At 45.8% G+C, this 23,496-nt stretch overlaps 1 protein-coding gene across 2 annotated transcripts in view; it reads left to right on the top strand.

The window, feature by feature from the left end:
* Window positions 1–8,869: 8,869 nt before the first annotated feature.
* Window positions 8,870–23,496, top strand: part of LOC141048591 (gastrula zinc finger protein XlCGF66.1-like) — a 104,336-nt gene continuing 89,709 nt past the window's right edge. The window contains exons 1-3 of one of the 2 annotated variants that reach the window (XM_073544332.1): window positions 8,870–9,080; window positions 20,079–20,201; window positions 20,285–20,422. In XM_073544332.1, coding sequence (XP_073400433.1) covers window positions 20,124–20,201; window positions 20,285–20,422 — 216 coding nt within the window. In that variant the 5' untranslated portion in view covers window positions 8,870–9,080; window positions 20,079–20,123. The remainder of the gene's footprint in view (window positions 9,081–20,078; window positions 20,202–20,284; window positions 20,423–23,496) is intronic. The other variant, XM_073544333.1, reaches the window with a different exon arrangement.

The raw sequence follows: 23,496 nt of genomic DNA, 5'->3' as shown, positions 1-23,496 counted from the left end.
AATAGTTGACGGAGACAAAATAAATCCCAAAAATGAAATCCTCTGTACTCCAAAAAGGCATTTCGATCCCTTGACATACAGTGAATTCTCATTCAAAATACGGAACACAGTCCGAACATGTTCCACATGAGAGTCCCAATCCTTGGAAAAGATCAAAATATCATCCAGATAGATGATCAAAAATTTATCCACAAAGTCTCGGAAAATATCATTCATGAAGCACTGGAAGACAGAAGGGGCATTAGTGAGCCCAATAGGCATCACCAGGTACTCAAAATGTCCCTCTGGAGTATTAAACGCCATCTTCCATTCATCCCCATGCTTAATGCGAATAAGATTATACGCCCCCCTGAGGTCAAGCTTGGTAAACCAGCAAGCACCTTTAACTCTAGAGAATAGATCAGAAATCAGGGGTAACGGATACTGATATTTAACAGTAATTTTGTTGAGGGAATGATAGTCAATACAAGGCCTTAATGAACCATCCTTTTTGGCCTTGAAAAAAACCCAGCACCTAAGGGTGAAGAGGATGGTCTAATATGACCCTTCTCCAACGACTCCATAATATAGGATCGCATAGCCTCATGCACGGGTACAGATAAATTGAAAAGTCGACCCTTGGGAAATTTACACCCAGGGCTCAGCTCAATTGCACAGTCATAACTCCTATGAGGAGGCAAAGACGCAGACTCATTCTCACTAAATACATCATCAAAATCAGCCAAATAGTCAGGAACATCATGCGACTGGGGAGAGGTGGAGAAAACAGGAGCGCCACTAAGGGCACACCGACAACCCCAACTCACCACAGACACAGATTTCCAATCCAAAACTGGATTATGGATTTGCAACCAGGGAAACCCCAGAACAATGGTATCATGCAGATTATGCAACACCAAAAATCTGCAATTCTCTTGATGGTCTGGGGCGACCCGCATTACCACCTGGGTCCAAAACTGAGGTTTATTCTTCGCCAAAGGAGTAGCATCAATACCCCTCAAAGGGATAGGCGTTCGCAGAGGTGTCATAGGAAATCCACAACGTTTAGCAAAATCCAAGTCCATCAGGTTCAGAGCTGCTTCCGAATCCACAAAAGCCTTAGCGGAAAATGTGGACAGGGAGCAGATCAGAGTAATAGCCAGAAGAAACTTAGGTTGAACACGACCCACAGCAAATGTGTGTGCAAAACGTTTCTCTCGTTTAGGGCAGACAGAAATAATATGCGAGGCATCTCCACAGAAAAAACACAGCTTATTACGCCTTCTGAACTCCTGACGTTGCGCCCTAGACCAAACTCTATCACATTGCATAGGTTCAGACATTTGTTCAACAGTTGGCAACACCTCTCGTGCAGTTTTGCGTTCACGCAAACTCCGATCAACCTGAATGGCTAATGACATAGAATCGTCAAGACCAGAGGGAACAGGAAATCCCACCATAGTATCTTTTACGGTTTCTGACAAACCCTTCCGAAAGAGAGCTGCCAAGGCACCATCATTCCAGGTAGTAAGGACCGCCCACTTTCAGAATTTTTGACAGTACAACTCTGCAGAATCCTGACCCTGGCTCAATGCCAACAGGGCCTTTTCAGCCTGATCAATAGCATTAGGTTCATCGTACAACAGCCCCAAGGCTTGAAAAAATGCGTTCACATTAGTTAGAATAGGATCATCAGGTTTCAAAGAAAACGCCCAATCCTGAGGATCGCCGCGCAGCAAGGAGATGACAATTTTAACCTGCTGTGTGGAGCTCCCTGATGAGTTAGGCTTCAAGGCAAAAAATAATTTACAATTATTCTTAAAATTCAAAAATTTAGACCGATTCCCAAAAAACACATCAGGAGTAGGGATCTTTTGCTCAGCAACATGTGAATGAGCAAGATAGGCGGAAATTCCCCGCACTTCAGCAGCGAGCTGCTCCACAAGATCAGACAATTGCTTCATCTCCATTGAGAAGAAAAAATTCCCCCTACGGCCTCAAAGACATAGAGGAAAAAATGTACACACACACAAAAAAAAAATTCTGACACTTTTTTTTTCTTTTCCTTTTTTACAATTCTTTCCTGCTATTGAGTACCTTAGAATCTGCGGTATGGCTGGTGATTCTGTTATGAATGAGTCACCGAAGGAGGAAAAAACAAAAATACAAGCTAAGTCCAGAAAACCGGAGAGGTTGGTAGCTATCGGATTGCAGACCCCTGATCCTATTCACCACAACAGTAGCCGTGGGGGGTTCCTACGGTGCCCTAGACCCCTTGTTCACAACCGGAGAACTAAATAAGCCTAAAGAAAGAAAGGGGAAATCTAAACTGCCCCAGAGCAGACCCCAAAGCAATAGACAGCCCCCAACATGTATTGTCGGTGAAAAGCAGATGAAAACACCAACACAGACAGAAAGACAGGTTGAGCAAACGATGGGGCCCAACTAACTAAATAGGAAAGGACAGAAAAGATGCTGGCTGCAATCCGCAAAAAAACCTACCAAAAATGTCCCAACCGTCGGAAAAAGGCCCTGAAGTCGCTAGACTTCAAAATCACTATATCAGCACTCAGGTATATTCTGGAAACAGAGCAAAGAGATCAACTGATCAGAGACAAAAATGGAGCTCAGCCCGTCCCAACAAAGGCAGGCTGAACACAAAACACTAAGCAGACAAAATCTCATGGAAAAATAAGAGCAAAAACTTAGCTTTCAGTAGACAGGACTAACTGTTGGCAAGAGCTCAGAGCAGAAAGAATCACCAGCACCCCTGTAGGGCGTCGGCTGCCTTATATCCACTCAGTGATTCCGGGTGTCCAATCAGACTCCACCTGTTCAGATGACAGGTTCTTCTCAACCCAATCAATTTCACTACCTCTCTTCACCAGCAGAGGGAGTTCATCAGACATCAACGGTGAAGGGGAAAATGAACTCACAACAGGCACCTGCCTTAAGCCTTGCCCACCCTGGGGCTCCTGTTATGAATGGGTCACCGAGGAGGATAGCAGGCCCAGGCTAAGCCACAGAAAACCAGAGAGGTTGGTAACTAAGCGGATACAGACCCCTGATCCTGTCCAAACAACAAGTAGTAGCCGTGGAGCGTACATACGATGATCCTAGACACCTCGGCACAGCCGGAGACCTAACTAAGCCTAAAGCAAGAAAGGGGAAATCTAAACTGCCCCGGAGCAGACCCCAAAGGAATAGATAGCCCCCAAACATATATTGTCTGTGAGACAAGATGAAAACACAAACGCAGGCAGAAAAATAGACTGAGCAAACGATGGGGCCCACACTGACTAGACAGGAAAGGAAAGACACTGTCTGCAATCACGCAAAAAACCCTGCAAAAACAAAACCAGATCAAATGCAAACAGAATAGCAAATGAACCACTTAGATGAACATGCAGGGAAAGAGCAGGAGACATCAGACCTCAGGAGGCACAGGAAGAAAATCACCAGCAGGGATAGAGGGAGTCAGCTGTCTTAAATCCCAATCAGAAACCCTAGATCTCGAATCGTCTTCCTCATTATCAGGTGGCAAGCCTCTGTCAATCTGACCAGCTCCACTATCTTTAGTAATCATCAGAGGGAAGCCAGAGAGAGAATTCACAACAGTGCACCTGCTTTATGCTTTTCCTGCCCTGGGGCTCCAACCTTATGCCTTGCCCTCCCTGGGGATCCTTCCTTATGCATAGTCTACCCTGGGGCTCCTGCCTTATGCTTATCCCACCCTGGGGCTCCTGCCTTATGCTTATCCCACCCTGGGGCTCCTACCTTAGGCTTATCCCACCCTGGGGCTCCTGCCTTAAGCTTATCCCGCCCTAGGGCTTTTGCCTTATGCTTATCCTACCATGGGGCTCCTGCCTTATGTTTATCCCGCCCTGGGGCTCCTGCCTTATGCTTATCCCGCCATGGGGCTCCTGCCTTAAGGCTAGCCCGCCCTGGGGATCCTGCCTTAAGCCTAGCCCGCCCTGGGGCTCCTGCCTTAAGCCTAGCCCGCCCTGGGGCTCCTGCCTTAAGCCTAGCCCGCCCTGGGGTTCCTGCCTTATGCCTAGCCCGCCCTGGGGATCCTGCCTTAAGCCTAGCCTACCCTGGGGCTCCTGCCTTAAGCCTAGCCCACCCTAAGGTTGCTGTCTTAAGCCTAGGCCCCCTGCGGCTCCTGCCTTATGTTTATCCCGCCCTGGTGCACCTGCCTTATGCTTATCCCACCCTATGGCATGAGCATTATGCTTAGCCCGCCCTGGGGCACCAGCCTTAAGCCTAGCCCGACCTGGGGCATCTGCCTTAAGCCTAGCCCGCCCTGGGGCTCCTGCCTTATGCCTTGCCCGCCCTGGGGCCTCCTGCCTTATGCCTAGCCCACCCTGGGGCCTCCTGCCTAGCCTGCCATGGGGCTTGTGCCTTATGCCTAGCCCGTCGTGGGGCTCCTGCCTTAAGCCTAGCCCTCCCTGGGGATCCTGCCTTAAGCCTAGCCCTCCCTGGGGCTCCTGCCTTAAGCCTAGCCCGCCTCGGAGGCACCTGCCTTATACCTAGCCCGCCTCGGAGGCCCCAGCCTAATGCCTAGCCTTTATTTCTTTTATTTGTTGTATTGTCTTTAACTTAATGTCAGTTAGGCACCCAAAACAAGGCAGTACACTCTTCGCTCTTGTCCGGTCTGAATTCGCAAGCACGACTGTTCGTGGGGAAGAAGGCATTACCCATTTACGGAGGACAGACAAGAAGTGCCTGGTCGCTTGGAGCATGGGGTTGTGGAGTGGCCCCGCTCTGCACAACAAAGGATCTAGTGCTTAATGTCCAAGTACACAGTAGAGGGGTGAAAACTAGCTCTTCACCCCTATGGATGCCTCACCTTTTAGAGTTGGGGCTCCTGCCTTATGCCTTGCCCGCCCTGGGGCCTCCTGCCTAGCCCAACATGGGGCTCCTGCCTTATGCCTTGCCCGCCCTGGGGCCTCCTGCCTTATGCCTAGCCCACCATGGGGCTCCTGCCTTAAGCCTAGCCCACCATGGGGCTCCTGCATTAAGCCTAGCCCGCCCTAGGGCTCCTGCCTTAAGCCTAGCCCACCCTGGGGCTCCTGCCTTAAGCCTAGCCCACCCTGGGGATCCTGCCTTAAGCCTAGCCCGCCCTGGGGCTCCTGCCTTAAGCCTAGCCCGCCCTGGGGCTCCTGCCTTATGCCTAGCCCACCATGGGGCTCCTGCATTAAGCCTAGCCCGCCATGGGGCTCTTGCCTTAAGCCTAGCCCGCCCTAGGGCTCCTGCCTTAAGCCTAGCCCACCCTGGGGCTCCTGCCTTAAGCCTAGCCCACCCTGGGGCTCCTGCCTTAAGCCTAGCCCACCCTGGGGATCCTGCCTTAAGCCTAGCCCGCCCTGGGGCTCCTGCCTTAAGCCTAGCCCGCCCTGGGGCTCCTGCCTTATGTTTATCCCACCCTGGGGCATGAGCCTTATGCTTACCCCTCCTTGGGGCATGAGTCTTATGCCTAGCCCGCCTTGGGGCTCCTGCCTTCAGTCTTGCTCGTCCTGAGGCTCCTGCCTTAAAGGGACCCTGTCACCCCCATGGCGTTTTTAAGTAAAAGAGCCACCTTGTGCAGCATTAATGCTGCATTCTGTCAAGGTGGCTCTTTTATGTAGGGTACCTTCCACCGCTGAAATAATCGTTTATAAAATTGGTCAGACATACCTGATATTTGACAGGGGGCAGGTCTTTCCCCATCTGACAGAGACGCCTCACATCCGTCTCTCATGTTTTCCTGCATTTTTGGATCCGCCTCCACATCGCTCTTTTCAAATTCTAGCGCCTGCGGTCCTATTTATTCTTGGGCATGCGCAGTTACCGCTGCCCGTCCTCTCTCATGACTTCCTGGCCTTCCTACTGCACCTGCGTGGACGCGCGGCCAGAGATCCTGCCCCGCAGTCGCTTATGGTTTATTCACACTGCGGGGCTGGGAATCTCGGGCATGCGCAGTAGTTATCTGTGGCTCTCCAACTCCCAGAAATACTTCCGCCTCTTTCCTACATTGCAGCGTCATCGGTGGAATCGTCAGCTTCTCCCACCGATGACGCTGCAATGTAGGAAAGAGGCGGAGGGATTTCATGGAGTCGGAGAGCAGCAGATAACTACTGTGCATGCCCGAGATTCCCAACACTGATCTCTCTTTCAAACCACATATCCAAGCCCTTTCCACTTCCTGCCGACTTCAACTCAAAAATATTTCATGGATCCGTACATTCCTCAACCAAGAATCTGTAAAAACCCAAGTCCATGCCCTCATCTCCCGCCTTGACTATTGCAACCTCCTACTCTGTGGCTTTCCCGCTAACACTCTCGCACCCTTCCAATCTATTCTAAACTCTGCTGCCCAAATAATCCACCTGTCCACCCGCTATTCCCCGGCCTCTCCCCTCTGTCAATCCATGCACTGGCTCCCCATTACCCAAAGACTCCAGTTCAAAACCCTAACCATGACATACAAAGCCATCCACAACCTGAGTCCTCCATCCATCTGTGACCTCATCTCCTGTTACTTACCTGCACCCAACCTCCAATCCTCACAAGATCTCCTTCTCTACTCCCCTCTTATCGCCTCTTCCCACAATCGCATACAAGACTTCTCCTGCGCATCCCCCCTACTCTGGAACTCTCTACCCCAACATATCAGACTCTCGTCTACCATGGAAACCTTCAAAAAGAACCTGAAGACCTACCTCTTCCGACAAGTGTACAACCTGCAGTAACCAGCGATCCACCAAACCGCTGCACGACCAGCTCTACCCTCGCCTACTGTATTCTCACCCATCATTTGTAGATTGAGCCCTCGCAGGCAGGGCAGGGTCCTCTCTCCTCCTGTACCAGTCGTGACTTGTATTGCTTAAGATTACTGTACTTGTATGTATTATGTATACCCCTCCTCACATGTAAAGCGCCATGGAATAAATGGCGCAATAATAATCTATATATATATATATATTATATATATAAACACCTTATCGTGTCTGTTTGTAACAGAGATCGCGGGCCGTTGATTGGTCGCGGCCGCCAGGCCCCCGCCAGGCCGCAACCAATCAGCGGCAGGCGCAGGCCTTAATCTGTAAAGAAGAGAAAATAAAAAAAAGTTATTCTCACCTTCCGACGGCCTGTCTTCTTTCCACGCGCCCTGCCTCGCGTTCCCAGTAATGTTTTGCAGCTTAGACCGCTGAGGACGTCACTCCCGCGAGATCGAGAAAGAAGACCGACATCATCAGCGGTCTAAGCCACAAAGCATTACTGGGAACGCGAGGCCGGGCGCGTGGAAAGAAGACAGGAGGCCGTCGGAAGGTGAGAATAACTTTTTTTTATTTTTTAATATTATTTTTGTACAGGGCCGCGGCAGTGATTGGTCGCAGCTACAGGGCCGCGTGGCTGATTGGTCGCGGACAGAGGGCCGCGACGCTGATTGGTTGCGGCTACACGGAAAGGGGGGTGAGGGGACCATGCATACCAGGAAAGGGGGGTGAGGGGACCATGCATACCAGGATTGGGGGGTGAGGGGACCATGCATACCAGGATTGGGGGGGTGAGGGGACCATGCATAACAGGAAAGGGGGGGTGAGGGGACCATGCATTCCAGGATAGGGGGGTGAGAGGACCATGCATACCAGGATTGGGGGGTGAGGGGACCATGCATACCAGGATAGAGGGGTGAGGGGACCATGCATACCAGGAAAGGGGGGCGAGGGGACCATGCATATCAGGATTGGGGGGTGAGGGGACCATACATACCAGGACTGGGGGGTGAGGGGACCATGCATACCCCAAGAGGGGGGTAAGAGGACCATGCATATGAGGAAAGGGGGGTGAGGGGACCATGCATACCAGGAAAGGGGGGTGAGGATACCATGCATACCAGGATTGGGGGGTGAGGGGACCATACATACCAGGAAAGGGGGGTGACGGTGAGCATACATACCAGGGTTGGGGTGTGAGAGGACCATGCTTACCAAGAAAGGGGGGTGAGGGGACCATGTATACCAGGATAGGGGGGTGAGGGGACCATGCATACCCAGACTGGGGGGGTCAGGGGACCACGCATACCCCAAAAGGAGGGTAAGAGGACCATGCATACTAGGATTGGGGGGTGAGGGGACCATGTATATCAGGAAAGGGGGGTGAGGATACCATGCATACCAGGATTGGGGGTGAGGGGACCATGCATACCAGGAAAGGGGGGGTGACGGTGAGCATATATACCAGGATTGAGGTGTGAGAGGACCATGCATGCCAGCAAAGGGGGGTGAGGGGACCATGCATACCAGGATTGAGGGGGTGAGAGGACCATGCATACCAGGATTGGGGGGTGAGGGGACCATGCATACCCCGAAAGGGGGGTAAGAGGACCATGCATACCAGGAAAGAGAGGTGAGAGGTCCATGCATACCAGGATTGGGGGGGGGTCAGGGGACCATGCATACCAGGATAGGCGGTTGAGGGGTAGCATGCATATCAGGAGTGGGGGGGAGAGAACGAAACATAACAGGATTGAGGGGTGCATTATTGCATTATTATTAAAAGTTCAAAAGTAAACTGCATATATATTCTAGAATACCCGATGCGTTAGAATCGGGCCACCATCTAGTAAGTAATAATAATAACGAAAAACTTGAGCAATTCCTAAAAAAAGCCAGATGAGATTGGAGCGTGCATGAGATCCTACAACTAGCTCCATTCTAGTGATGTCTACATTGGCGTGGCTCCTGTGAGGACCTCTCTCCAGCAGCTCCACTCTGATCATCTCAGCACCGAGTGCTCTAATGGAGACTACGACTCCAGTGTAGTCTCCTCACTAGTGAGCCGGCGGAGTGGCTAACATGAGGACCTCAAAAAATCAACTCCGCTCTAGTCGCAACCATAGCAACACGATCACAACCAAGAGAGCCCAGCGAACTTTTCCGGATCCACACAGCCTGGCCCCTCCCTCCCATGTGACTGATCACATGACCATAGCATCACAGGTCCTTTACAGCTTCTCCAGACTGCAGCTCGACTCCCCCGCACGTGACTGATCACATGACCATAATATAATAACCGGTCCTGTAGCTCCTTGGCATCGTGCATCTGCCGACAGCACAGTGGTCAGGATAAGTGTTACCCGTGTTGTTTGTTATGCTGTGTCTCATGCAGTGTGTGTACGGTGCATGTTACATGCAGCATCATCGTGTGGTGTTACATGCAGTGTCATTGTGTGGAGTTACATACAGTGTGTGCATGGTGCATGTTACAGGCAGCGTCATTGGTGTTACAAACAGTGTGTGCATGTTACATGCAGTGTCATTGTGTGGTGTTACAAACAGTGTGTGCATGTTACATGCAGCGTCATTGTGTGGTGTTACATACAGTGTGTGCATGTTACATGCAGCGTCATTGTGTGGTGTTACATACAGTGTGTGCATGTTACATGCAGCGTCATTGTGTGGTGTTACATACAGTGTGTGCATGTTACATGCAGCGTCATTGTGTGGTGTTACAAACAGTGTGTGCATGTTACATGCAGTGTCATTGTGTGGTGTTACATACAGTGTGTGCATGTTACATGCAGCGTCATTGTGTGGTGTTACATACAGTGTGTGCATGTTACATGCAGCGTCATTGTGTGGTGTTACATACAGTGTGTGCATGTTACATGCAGCGTCATTGTGTGGTGTTACATACAGTGTGTGCATGTTACATGCAGCGTCATTGTGTGGTGTTACATACAGTGTGTGCATGTTACATGCAGTGTCATTGTGTGGTGTTACATACAGTGTGTGCATGGTGCATGTTACAGGCAGCGTCATTGTGTGGTGTTACAAACAGTGTGTGCATGTTACATGCAGCGTCATTGTGTGGTTTTACATACAGTGTGTGCATGTTACATGCAGCGTCATTGTGTGGTGTTACATACAGTGTGTGCATGTTACATGCAGCGTCATTGTGTGGTGTCACAAACTGTGTGCATGTTACATGCAGCGTCATTGTGTGGTGTTACATACAGTGTGTGCATGGTGCATGTTACAGGCAGCATCATTGTGTGGTGTTACAAACAGTGTGTGCATGTTACATGCAGCGTCATTGTGTGGTGTTACATACAGTGTGTGCATGTTACATTCAGCGTCATTGTGTGGTGTTACATACAGTGTGTGCATGTTACATGCAGTGTCATTGTGTGGTGTTACATACAGTGTGTGCATGTTACATGCAGTGTCATTGTGTGGTGTTACATACAGTGTGTGCATGGTGCATGTTACAGGCAGCGTTATTGTGTAGTGTTACAAACAGTGTGTGCATGTTACATGCAGCGTCATTGTGTGGTGTTACATACAGTGTGTGCATGTTACATGCAGCGTCATTGTGTGGTGTTACATACAGTGTGTGCATGTTACATGCAGCGTCATTGTGTGGTGTTACATACAGTGTGTGCATGTTACATGCATCGTCATTGTGTGGTGTTACATACAGTGTGTGCATGTTACTTACAGTGTCATTGTGTGGTGTTACATACAGTGTGTGCATGTTACATGCAGCGTCATTGTGTGGTGTTACATACAGTGTGTGCATGTTACATGCAGCGTCATTGTGTGGTGTTACATACAGTGTGTGCATGTTACATGCAGTGTCATTGTGTGGTGTTACATACAGTGTGTGCATGGTGCATGTTACAGGCAGCGTCATTGTGTGGTGTTACATACAGTGTGTGCATGTTACTTGCAGTGTCATTGTGTGGTGTTACATACAGTGTGTGCATGTTACATGCAGTGTCATTGTGTGGTGTTACATACAGTGTGTGCATGTTACTTTCAGTGTCATTGTGTGGTGTTACATACAGTGTGTGCATGATACATGCAGCATCATTATGTGGTGTTACATACAGTGTGTGCATGTTACTTGCAGTGTCATTGTGTGGTGTTACATACAGTGTGTGCATGTTACATGCAGTGTCATTGTGTGGTGTTACATACAGTGTGTGCATGTTACTTGCAGTGTCATTGTGTGGTGTTACATACAGTGTGTGCATGTTACTTGCAGTGTCATTGTGTGGTTTTACATACAGTGTGTGCATGTTACATGCAGCGTCATTGTGTGGTGTTACATACAGTGTGTGCATGTTACTTGCAGTGTCATTGTGTGGTGTTACATACAGTGTGTGCATGTTACTTGCAGTGTCATTGTGTGGTGTTACATACAGCGTGTGCATGTTACATGCAGCGTCATTGTGTGGTGTTACATACAGTGTGTGCATGTTACTGGCAGTGTCATTGTGTGGTGTTACATACAGTGTGTGCATGTTACTTGCAGTGTCATTGTGTGGTGTTACATACAGTGTGTGCATGTTACATGCAGCGTCATTGTGTGGTGTTACATACAGTGTGTGCATGTTACTTGCAGTGTCATTGTGTGGTGTTACATACAGTGTGTGCATGTTACTTGCAGTGTCATTGTGTGGTGTTACATACAGTGTGTGCATGTTACATGCAGCGTCATTGTGTGGTGTTACATACAGTGTGTGCATGTTACTTGCAGTGTCATTGTGTGGTGTTACATACAGTGTGTGCATGTTACTTGCAGCGTCATTGTGTGGTGTTACATACAGTGTGTGCATGTTACATGCAGCGTCATTGTGTGGTGTTACATACAGTGTGTGCATGTTACATGCAGCGTCATTGTGTGGTGTTACATACAGTGTGTGCATGTTACATGCAGTGTCATTGTGTGGTGTTACATACAGTGTGTGCATGGTGCATGTTACAGGCAGCGTCATTGTGTGGTGTTACATACAGTGTGTGCATGTTACTTGCAGTGTCATTGTGTGGTGTTACTTGCAGTGTCATTGTGTGGTGTTACATACAGTGTGTGCATGTTACATGCAGTGTCATTGTGTGGTGTTACATACAGTGTGTGCATGTTACTTTCAGTGTCATTGTGTGGTGTTACATACAGTGTGTGCATGATACATGCAGCATCATTATGTGGTGTTACATACAGTGTGTGCATGTTACTTGCAGTGTCATTGTGTGGTGTTACATACAGTGTGTGCATGTTACATGCAGTGTCATTGTGTGGTGTTACATACAGTGTGTGCATGTTACTTGCAGTGTCATTGTGTGGTGTTACATACAGTGTGTGCATGTTACTTGCAGTGTCATTGTGTGGTTTTACATACAGTGTGTGCATGTTACATGCAGCGTCATTGTGTGGTGTTACATACAGTGTGTGCATGTTACTTGCAGTGTCATTGTGTGGTGTTACATACAGTGTGTGCATGTTACTTGCAGTGTCATTGTGTGGTGTTACATACAGCGTGTGCATGTTACATGCAGCGTCATTGTGTGGTGTTACATACAGTGTGTGCATGTTACTGGCAGTGTCATTGTGTGGTGTTACATACAGTGTGTGCATGTTACTTGCAGTGTCATTGTGTGGTGTTACATACAGTGTGTGCATGTTACATGCAGCGTCATTGTGTGGTGTTACATACAGTGTGTGCATGTTACTTGCAGTGTCATTGTGTGGTGTTACATACAGTGTGTGCATGTTACTTGCAGTGTCATTGTGTGGTGTTACATACAGTGTGTGCATGTTACATGCAGCGTCATTGTGTGGTGTTACATACAGTGTGTGCATGTTACTTGCAGTGTCATTGTGTGGTGTTACATACAGTGTGTGCATGTTACTTGCAGCGTCATTGTGTGGTGTTACATACAGTGTGTGCATGTTACATGCAGCGTCATTGTGTGGTGTTACATACAGTGTGTGCATGTTACATGCAGCGTCATTGTGTGGTGTTACATACAGTGTGTGCATGTTACATGCAGTGTCATTGTGTGGTGTTACATACAGTGTGTGCATGGTGCATGTTACAGGCAGCGTCATTGTGTGGTGTTACATACAGTGTGTGCATGTTACTTGCAGTGTCATTGTGTGGTGTTACATACAGTGTGTGCATGTTACTTGCAGTGTCATTGTGTGGTGTTACATACAGTGTGTGCATGTTACTTGCAGTGTCATTGTGTGGTGTTACATACAGTGTGTGCATGTTACTTGCAGTGTCATTGTGTGGTGTTACATACAGTGTGTGCATGTTACATGCAGCGTCATTGTGTGGTGTTACATACAGTGTGTGCATGTTACTTGCAGTGTCAATGTGTGGTGTTACATACAGTGTGTGCATGTTACTTGCAGTGTCATTGTGTGGTGTTACATACAGTGTGTGCATGTTACATGCAGCGTCATTGTGTGGTGTTACATACAGTGTGTGCATGTTACATGCAGCGTCATTGTGTGGTGTTACATACAAAGTGTGCATGGTGGATATTGCATACAGTGTATATTTTTAGTACATGTCTGTTGTATGATTGTAATTTGCAATGGCAGTGAGCAATGATTTTTGTTTGTTAGGGTATGTGCACACGCTGCGGATTCCGCTAAGGTTTTGGCCGCTGCGGACCCGCAGCAGTTTTACCTGCGGTGTACAGTACCATTCAAATGAATGGTAAAAAAAAAACGCTGTGTAGACGGTGCGGAAAAATCCGCGCGGATTTGCTGCGGTTTTGAAACCGCAGAAAGAGTTGACATGTCAATTCTTTCTGCGGAATCCGCAGCGGGTTCCTATCTCCACCATTGTGGAGATGGTGAATCCGCAGGACCAAACCGCAGGCAAAACCGCAGGTAATCCGCAGGTTATCTGCGGTTTTTGCAAAATCCGTGCAGATTAATCCGCAGCGGATTCCGCAGCGTCTGCACACACCCTAAAATCGAAGGCAGTGTGGCCAACCAGCCCTTCTCCCTTTACTGATAAGTGACGGTTCCAGCATTGGAGATATCACTGCAAGCCATTATGATTACCCCAGTGCTGGAGCTGTCAGGCAGCAGAGGGGACGTGCAGAGCTGGTTGGATAATGGCTTCAATAGGTCAAAAGTATGGAAGAGATTTGTAGCACTAATCTGATGTGGGTGTTTACAATCGTTATATTGATGACCTAGCTTTTGATCAGCGGTTCGCCGGATATAAAAGGTTGTGGGGCTGAACAGCTGCAGTTGTCAACTGTTTAATGGCTGCTGCTGAGTACTCTGCACATTCACTTGTGTAGTCGCTGATCTGCAGTACCTGGCAGCGGCCACCAAGCAGGATCTGTGTTGTTCAGCATTGCAGCTGTTTCATCTGGCCACAGCCAGGGTTGATAACAGCTAATTGGTTGAGGTGCCTGGTGGTCAACCCCCAATGATCTGATATTTGATTAACTATCCAAAGATGGGTCATTAATATCATACAATTAAAATACCCCTTAAGGGGTTGTCCAACAAAAGTGCAATTTAATCACTAAATCTTGGAATGAAAAAAAAAATTACACAATTGGATGCTTTTAAAAAAAATGTTCCTGTGCTCAGACAATCTTATACATGTGCCCCTGCCATGTGTTGTGTAATGTCTATGTCTAACCGTGCAGGAACATGGTCTGATCATACTACAGCTCCTGGGCAGTGGGGGAAGCAAAAGAATATACAGACAGGACAACGGAGGATCACAGATTACTGTAATGTCAGTATACTCTTGCGTCCTCCCCTGCCCAGGAGCTGTGGTATGATCAGATCATGTCCCTGCACAGTCAGACACAGCCATTACACAGCAGAGGCACATTTATAAGAAAATGATTTTTTTTCTTTTAAGATCTATTAATTAAAATATACTGTGTTTGTGGGAGAATCTGTTTAAGTCCATAAAGGAACATGCAGATATACATTAATACATGGGCGGTCCAATAAACTTACAACTCACCCTTACAAGAAAGCATTGTATATGTTTGTATATGTGTTTTCTTTCTTTCTAATGCAAAATGCATAATACATTACTTGTATATGAATTAGGCTGGGATCACACATGCGAGAAACTCTGAGGAGTCTCGCATGTTAATACTCGGCACTGCCGCCGGCACTCGGGAGCGGAGCATGTGGCTTCATGTATTTCTATGCGGCTGCACGCTCCGCTACCGAGTGCCGGCGGCAGTGCCAGGTATTAACCCCTTAGGCCTGTTTCACACTTCCGTTTTTTCAAATCCGTCAAAATCCGTTGTTTTCCGTAAAAAAACGGATCTGCCATTTTTTGCAGGATCCGTTTTTTTTGTCCCATAGACTTCCATTACGGTTACCGCGGATCCGTCAAAAAAAGGATCCGTTTTTTTAAAAACGGATCCGTTGGCATCCGTTTCCGTCAAAAAAACGGAAACGGATCCGTTTGGCGGACACAAAAATGGAAGTGTGAAACAGGCCTAAGCGACAGAGTCAGTTTGCAGCTTAATGACCAGGCCAATTTTTACAATTCTGACCACTGTCCCTTTATGAGGTTATAACTCTGGAACGCTTTAATGGATCCCGGTGATTCTGAGACTGTTTTTTCGTGACATATTGTGGTAAAATTTCTTCGATAAGTGTTGTGTTTATTTATGAAAAAAACGGAAATATGGTGAAAATTTTGCAATTTTAAAACGATAAATTTTTATGCCCTTAAATCAGAGAGATGTGTCACAAATTACATGTCCCACATATCTACTTTACATCACCACAATTTTGGAAGCAAAATTTTTTTTTGTTAGGAGGTTAAAAGTTGACCAGCGATTTCTCATTTTTAGAACAAAATTTACAAAACCATTTTTTTTAGGGACCACATCATATTTAAAGTCATTTTGAGGGGTGTACATGACAGAAAATACCCCAAAATGGCACCATTCTAAAAACTAGACCCCTCAAGGTGCTCAAAACCACATTCAAGAAGTTTATTAACCCTTTAAGTGCTTCACAGGAACTCAATGTGGAAGGAAAAAAATTAACATTTAACCTTTTTTTGCAAAAATTTTTACTTCAGAACCAATTTTTTTTATTTTCACAAGTGTTAAAAGAGAAAATCAACCACAAAATTTGTTGTACAATTTCTCCTGAATACGCCAATACCCCATATGTGCGGGTAAACCACTTTTTCAGCTCACGGCAGAGCTCGCAAGGGATGGATCGCCGTTTGACTTTTTCAACGCAGAATTGGCTGGAATTGAGATCGGATGCCATGTTGCGTTTGGAGAGCCCTTAATGTGCCTAAACAGTGGAAACCTCCAACAAGTGACCCCATTTTGGAAACTAGACCCCCCAAGGAACTTATCTAGATGTGTGATGAGCAATTTGAACCTTCAAGTGCTTCACAGAAGTTTATAACGTAGAGCCGTGAAAATAGTGGAAACCCCTCAATTCTTGCTCCAACCCTAATCCCAACCCTAACCTTAATCCCAACCCTAATTCTAACCCTAATCCTAGTTCGCCCTAATCCTAACCCTAGCCCTAACCCTAATGGAAAACTGAAAAAAAAAATATTTTCTTTATTTCGTTATGTTGGCCTAACTAAGGGGGTGATAAATGGGGGGATTATGTACTATTTTGATCACGATGATAGTTTATCATCGTGATCAAAATGAATGAATGGAATCTGCCAGCCGGAGCCGGCAGATTCCCAGCGGGCGCACTGCGCATGCGCCCACCATTTTCCCCGGATCCAAGATGGCGGTGCCCACCGGAGGACGTCGGCGGGACGCAGGACCACCGGGAGGGGACAGAGGACCACGGAGACGTACCGGAGGGGGGGATCGGGGACCCTCTTTCTCTCTCCTCTGATGTGCGATCACATCAGAGGAAAGAGAAATTAAATGTAAAATCGCGGCTTTTTTTTTTTTTGTTTGCGGTCGCCGTTATAGGGTTAATAACGGCGATCGCAAAAGCGGGGTCAGTAAAGACCGACCGATTCATGTTCTCTGGGGTCTCGGCTACCCCCGGCAGCCGAGACCCCGGAGAAAATCCGACACTGGGGGGCGCTATTCACTTTCTCGGCGCTGTGGTTTTAGTACAGTTAAATACCGCCGTTAAAAGGCGTATCGGCGGTCGGTAAGGGGTTAAGATACAAGACTCTTCCGAGTTTCTCGCATGTGTGATCCCGGCCTCACATGTTGAATCTACTACGTAACTGCCCCATGTGCACACACAAGTAATGTAGTTTTTGCAAACAAGGTTTTTAGTGATGAAACATGTAAAATAAATGTATTTCATATGTAAAAAACTACATGGCTGAAAACCATATCACAAAATCAAACATTTCACAAAAACACATGAGGAGATTTTTTGAAGACTGGCATTTCATATTCTTACCAAGGTACGATGCACCCAAGATATTAACTGACGCAAGAATCTTAATCATTTGTGCACCTCTTCAGCTGTCTGTGCTCTTAGAAAAATATCCACCAGTCCATAAGCAATTACAGCCATAATTTATGGTTAATGTACCAGGCTGCATGCCCGATAAGCCTCCTCATATTTTAAAAGGTTTTCTCGAGCAGCTTAAAGTATGAAAAAGCTACAACTTACAGGTTAAATGTGGTGTGCGTAAACCCCCCGTATGCGTGGTTTTGAGCAGTCAGTCAAAAAGTCTCATGAAAGTGAGACCTTCGGGTGTGTAACAAGATGTCTTTTTCAAGCAGGACCACTCGGTGATCTGCCAGAAAACCCTCTTAAAAAATGCTAAAAAGGATTAATATATGCACTGCATAGCCAAATCGACCAGTTGTGCATATGTTTAGTCTCCTTGAGCTTCTTTTAACAGCCTCAGGCTTTGAAAGCCGCCAAGAATAAGAGACCTGTGCATTCTTCAGGCGGCTTCTGCTTGGAAGTTACTCCATAGAAGTGAAACAAATGACAAAGGGTACGCAAACAATGACGCTTAAGGAGACACACCACTGGTGTATTCTTCAACTGGTTTTTGATGGAAACACTTGACAGGTGCCCCAGCATCTAAAATACATTGTTGTGTGCACACCTTTATGGTACATTCACACAGGGCACAATTTCAGTGGAACATATAGGCCATGTGCGCTTGTTGAGTGTTTGATGAGTTTTTTACCTCAGTATTTGTAAGCCAAAGCCAGGAGTGGGTAAAAAATGCAAAAGTGGTGCAAATGTTCACTCCTGGTTTTGGCTGAGGTAAACAAAAAATCACCAAATACTCAACATGTGAATTTGGCCTTACATGGCAATTCCACAAACAAAAGGGCAGGCTGCAAATCCACACCCTTTGGATTTTGGTGCTGATATGTCAATGGATTTACTGTGAATAGCACAAAAGAACCCTCACACTATACTCGCTTTCACCAATAACACTAGTTATTTAGTTGGGCTTTGTACAATCTGGTCTACTGCAATGACCCCTTACCCTTTATGATGAATTCCGGCTGTAACACTCTGGCTGTCACGTGGGACTTGGAGTTTTCAGGAGTTGCTCGTTGTGGGCAATAATGTATTTTTGCTGACTAATTTTTCTATTGAACAACTACATTGCTATTGGTTAATCCAAAAGGTTAATAAACCTGAATATTTAAGAAAGTAAAAGTGAGGTTTTGTCTTTCTTTAGAATATCGATGTCTGCAGAATTATTGGATAAGGCCACGTTCACATGTTCAGTATTTGGTCAGTATTTTACATCAGTATTTGTAAGCGAAAACCAGGAGTGGGTGATAAATACAGAAGTGGTGACGTGTTTCTATTATACTTTTCCTCTGATTGTTCCACTCCTTAGTTTGGCTTACAAATACTGATAGCGTGAACGTGGCCTAACTATTTGTGTACAGAATTATATGACTAAATGAAAAACGTAAATTGTCTCATGCCAGTAGTTTATTTTCATCCATTATAGTGAGAATAATAACCATAGAACTCAAAAATGTACACTGTGACCAATATAGCCGCTTTCTTTTCAATAACAGTTATGAGCCTTCCATCCATGGAGACTGTCAGAGTCTTCTTCTGTTGACGTTCAACTTTTTGGGTATCACCAAGCTCAGCCTCCCAGACACTGTTCAGAGGGCTATACGGTTTTCCTTCACCGTAAATCTCAATTTTTAGAAGGCCCCACAAGTTGTCAACAGGGTATAAGTCAGGTGAAGAATAGGTCATGTAACTATTCTTTCATCTTTCAGGTCTTTATTGGCAGCCAAGCATTGGAGATTTTGATGCATGTGATGGAGCTTTGATCTGCAGAAAAATCATGGTTTTCTTGAAAGATTCAGACTTTTTCCTGTACCAAGTCTTGTCTTGAAGAAAGTTTTGTTCTAAAAACTGTTAGTGGTTTCGGAGTTGATTTTGAGTCCATCTTCAACCTGAAAAGGTCCAACTAGCTTCTCTTTAATAATACCAGTCCATAGCAGTGCCCACCTCCACCTTTTTGCCATCTGAGTCAAAGTTGACGTCTGTGCCCTATACTGATCCAGCTATGGGCCCATCCATCTGTCATTCTCATCTCATCAGTCTATAAAACCTTTGGGAAATCCGGTTTCAGATATTTTTTGTCCCGGTCTTGACATTTCACCTTCTGTATCTTGTTCAGTGGTGGTCAGGTTTCAGCCCCCCTTAGCGTGGCAATGGCTGTAAGCACTGAACACCTTGTACTTCTGGGCACTCCAGGGAGGTTGCAGTTCCGGAATATGACAGGACTAGAGGATAATGGGTCCATGGTTGCTTCACGATTGATTCTTCTCAGATCTTTGGCAGTTAATGTGCATGTTTTTTAAAGATTTTTTTGCAAGCCTGTTGACTATTTGCAATACACCTTTTGATGGTTTTGTGATCACTCCCCAATATCTTAACAATCTCAATAGTACTGCATGCATCCCTCTGTAACACTTAATTTTTGACTGTTTAGAGTCAGTTGAATCTCTTTTTTGGCCAATTTTGATAGGAAAACAAGCTGCTTAATAATTCTGCACACCTTGGTAAAGCGTGTTCTATCCTTAGAGCACCTCCATCATTACACACATACACGTCACCTGATCTGCTCCATCTAATAAGTATTCATGTTTACACAGCGCGGGTTTGGAAAATCTGCATAAAAATGATGATATGGTCAAAATGCTCACTTACCTAATAATTGTGCACACCGTGTATATATCATATAATATATAGCTGTTTGTACCTTATTTATTCCAAATTGAATATTCCTTTGCAGCGTCCAAATAAATATAATTAATTTATGTGGAATTCTCTTTTAAGTCTTTGACTTTCTCTCTTTTCTTCAGTTTCCTTAAAAGAAAATAGGTGTTTTCTTGAGTAATCTACCAAGGATGGGCAAGGACAGACAACAACTGATAGAAAGAATACTAGACCTCAGCCTAGAGATGATCTACCTGCTAACTGGAGAAGTGAGGGATTCTGGAAATTATACATTCTCTACTCCTTTTCAGCCATGCTTTAACATTAAATCATTGATTTTCTTCATGCACAGGATTACATGATAGTGAAGAAAATAACTAAAAATGGTAATGGATGGAGCAGGAATCAGCCTCACTCACTGATACATGACAACGACTATCAAGAGATCCTAAGGCTCTCCAACAAGATCACTGAGCTGCTGACTGAGGAGGTGAGCACTGCTGGGAATACTGGGACTTGTACAGAAACACAATGAGAGAGTATTTAATGATGACTGTAGCCTTGCATTAAGACTAGATAAACATACCTCCCAACATTCCAAGAAAATAAAGAGGACCAAAGTATGCAGCGTGGAAAATTTTGCCAACCCCCATAGCCAATTTTATTTTTGTTCCTTCATTCACAGTAGCCAGAACTTTCTCATTTTTAGTTAGCTTCACTATACTGTATGAGGCCGGTTTCACACGTCCAGATATTTCCAGTACCGGAAAAACCAGTACCAGAGATATCCGTGTCCGAGTGTGTTCTACGTGTGGCCCTTATATTTTGAACCAATCGGGCAAAACTAACAGGTACGGGCTGCTATTCTCAGGCTGGTAAGGGACTATGAATATGGGCCCCCCCAGCCTAAAAACAGCAGCCTGCAGCTGCCCAAAAAAGGCGCATCTATTAGATGCACCTATTCTGGAGCTTTGTCGGGTTCTTTCCACTTGCCCACATGTAGCAGTAGCAAGTTTGGTAATAAGGGGTTAATGTCACCTTTCTATTGTAAGATGACATTAAGCCCGGCTTAGTAATGGCGAAGTGTCAATAAGACACCTTTCCATTACTAATCTTTAGTAAGAAAAGGGTTAAATAAACACATACACAGTAAAAATATAGTCTTTTAATGAAACAATACACCACACATTTTTTTCCATCTTTATTACATGCTAATCCCATCATGTTTATTTTTTTAGTCTTTTTTTTTTAAAGGAGATCAAGGGATTCGCGATGGGATTAGCAGTGTAATAAAGATGGAAAAAATGTGTGGTGTATTGTTTCATTAAAAGACTTTATTCTTAAGGTCCCGTCTCAGTAAGCGATCTCGGTAGCGAGATCGCTGCTGAGTCACAACTTTTGTGACGTAACAGCGATCTCACCAGTGAGATCGCTGTGTGTGACAGCGATCAGCGAGCGGCCCCCCTGCCGGTATCGCTGGAAGAAACCTCTGGACATTTCTTTGGTCGCTGGTCTCCCGCTGGCCAGCACGCATCGCTGTGTGTGACAGGTGGGAGACCAGGGATCAGGTGTAAAAAAATAATAAAAAATAAAAAATATAGTTATTCTCACCTTCCGACGTCCCGTTCAGCCATCCTGCCTCTCTCCACGCTCCGGTCCCAGTGATCCTTTGCACGAATGACCGCGAGACTTTGTTATCCCGCGAGACTGTGACATCTCGCGGTCATTCGTGCAAAGGATCACTGGGACCGGAGCGTGGAGAGAGGCAGGATGGCTGAACGGGACGTCGGAAGGTGAGAATACTATATTTTTTATTTTGATTCTATTTTTTACAGGATGGCCAGCGATGCCAGGCGCTCGGCATCGCTGTGCTGATCGCTGGTGAAGCTGTCTGTGTGACAGCTCACCAGCGATCACATAGCGACTTACTAGAGATCCTGACACCTTGATATTGGTGTCGGGATCACTGGTAAGTCGCTTAGTGTGACGGGGCCTTTACTGTGTGTGTGTTTATTTAACCCTTATCTTACTATATAATTAGTAGTGGAAAGGTGTCTTATTGACACCTCTCCATTACTAATCCAGGCTTAATGTCATCTTACAGTAGAAAGGTGACATTAACCCCTTATTACCCCACTTGCCACCACTACAGGGCAAGTGGGAAGAACCCAACAAAGCACCAGAATAGGCGCACCTAATAGATGCGCCTTTTCACGGCAGCTGCGGGCTGCTGTTTTTAGGCTGGGGGGGGCCATATTCATGGTCCCTTACCAGTCTCAGAATAGCAGGCCGCACCTGTTAGTTTTGCCCGATTGGTTCAAAATATAAGGGGGACCCCACACATTCTTCCCTGCTCACGCTGTTGTCGGCAGAGCAGGGAGAATGACAGCCGCGTTCAGCACCACATGCAGGGGAAAAGCGCTTACAGTAGCGCTACTTCCCCGGCTGCCGTCCGTGCTCACGGAGGACAGTGTACACTGTTCTCCGTGTGTATGTGTGCTGCACGTGTTGTGGCCCGTGTGTCCGGGTCAAAACGGACGTGTCTGCGTGTTTTGCACACGGACACACGGTCTGTGAAAACACGCTGACATCTGCATAAACCCATTTGTTTGAATGGGTCTACGTGTGTCCGTGTCTCCGGTACGTGAGAAAACTAACGTGTGAAACCGACCTTACATCTGGCTTTTTTGTGTCTGCGTGGCCATGTTCACACAAACAGTAAATATTGTGTTGTTGTTTTTTTGTTTGTTTTTTTTTTGCAGGTGGCCGCACCAATCTAGGCAATAACAATCTTCTCTGATTATTGCATCTTTGCTGCATTTTTTATGCCTTTTCCCTCTTTTTTTTTTTTTTTTTTTTATGCGTTTTTGCTGCAGATGTCAATCCGCGTTTCCAATGTGTTTGTTATAGGACAGAAAAACTTTGATTCTGCACTTAAAAAAATAACTAGGTATATACAACAAGTCCTCAACAGTAATAATTGCCCTACGCTCATGGGTTAACACTTCTTTAACATGAATTTTGCACAATTGTTTTTGTATATCCCAATATAAATTTTGGGAACAAAAACAGAAACTGAAGTGACTAAAAGAGAATTTTCAAAAATATTGAATTTTTATTGACTAGTACAAAACAATAACTCGGAATTTTTTGCAGAAATATTAGGCACAGAAAAATGAAGGCTACAAATATTTACCCAAATGCTAATAAAAATACAATATATTCTCTGAAAATTGACATAAACTAGATCTCTTGTAAAACATTCATAAATTGCTCAGGCTATAGACAATATAGATTAAAGTGCATAGTGCCAGAATCAAAATGTCTTTTTAAAGACACCCCCCCCCCCCCCCCCCCAAAGAAGCAAGCCGGGCGAAACGTGGGTCGGGGCTGGAGGCTCCAAAGAATCTCCCTTTGTCAATAAAAATTCAATATTTTTGAAAATTCTCTTTTAGTCACTTCAGTTTCTGTTTTTGATCCCAAAATTCATATTGGGGTATACAAAAAAATTGTGTTAAATTAAAAAAACAACTGCAGTTTTTTACAAACTGTTTTAAGGCTTCA

The sequence above is a fragment of the Dendrobates tinctorius genome, unplaced genomic scaffold (assembly GCF_039654945.1).
Source record: "Dendrobates tinctorius isolate UK_male_01 unplaced genomic scaffold, ASM3965494v1 ptg000137l, whole genome shotgun sequence".
NCBI classification, from domain to species: Eukaryota; Metazoa; Chordata; class Amphibia; order Anura; family Dendrobatidae; genus Dendrobates; species Dendrobates tinctorius.
This window is presented reverse-complemented; position numbering and strand designations above follow the sequence as displayed.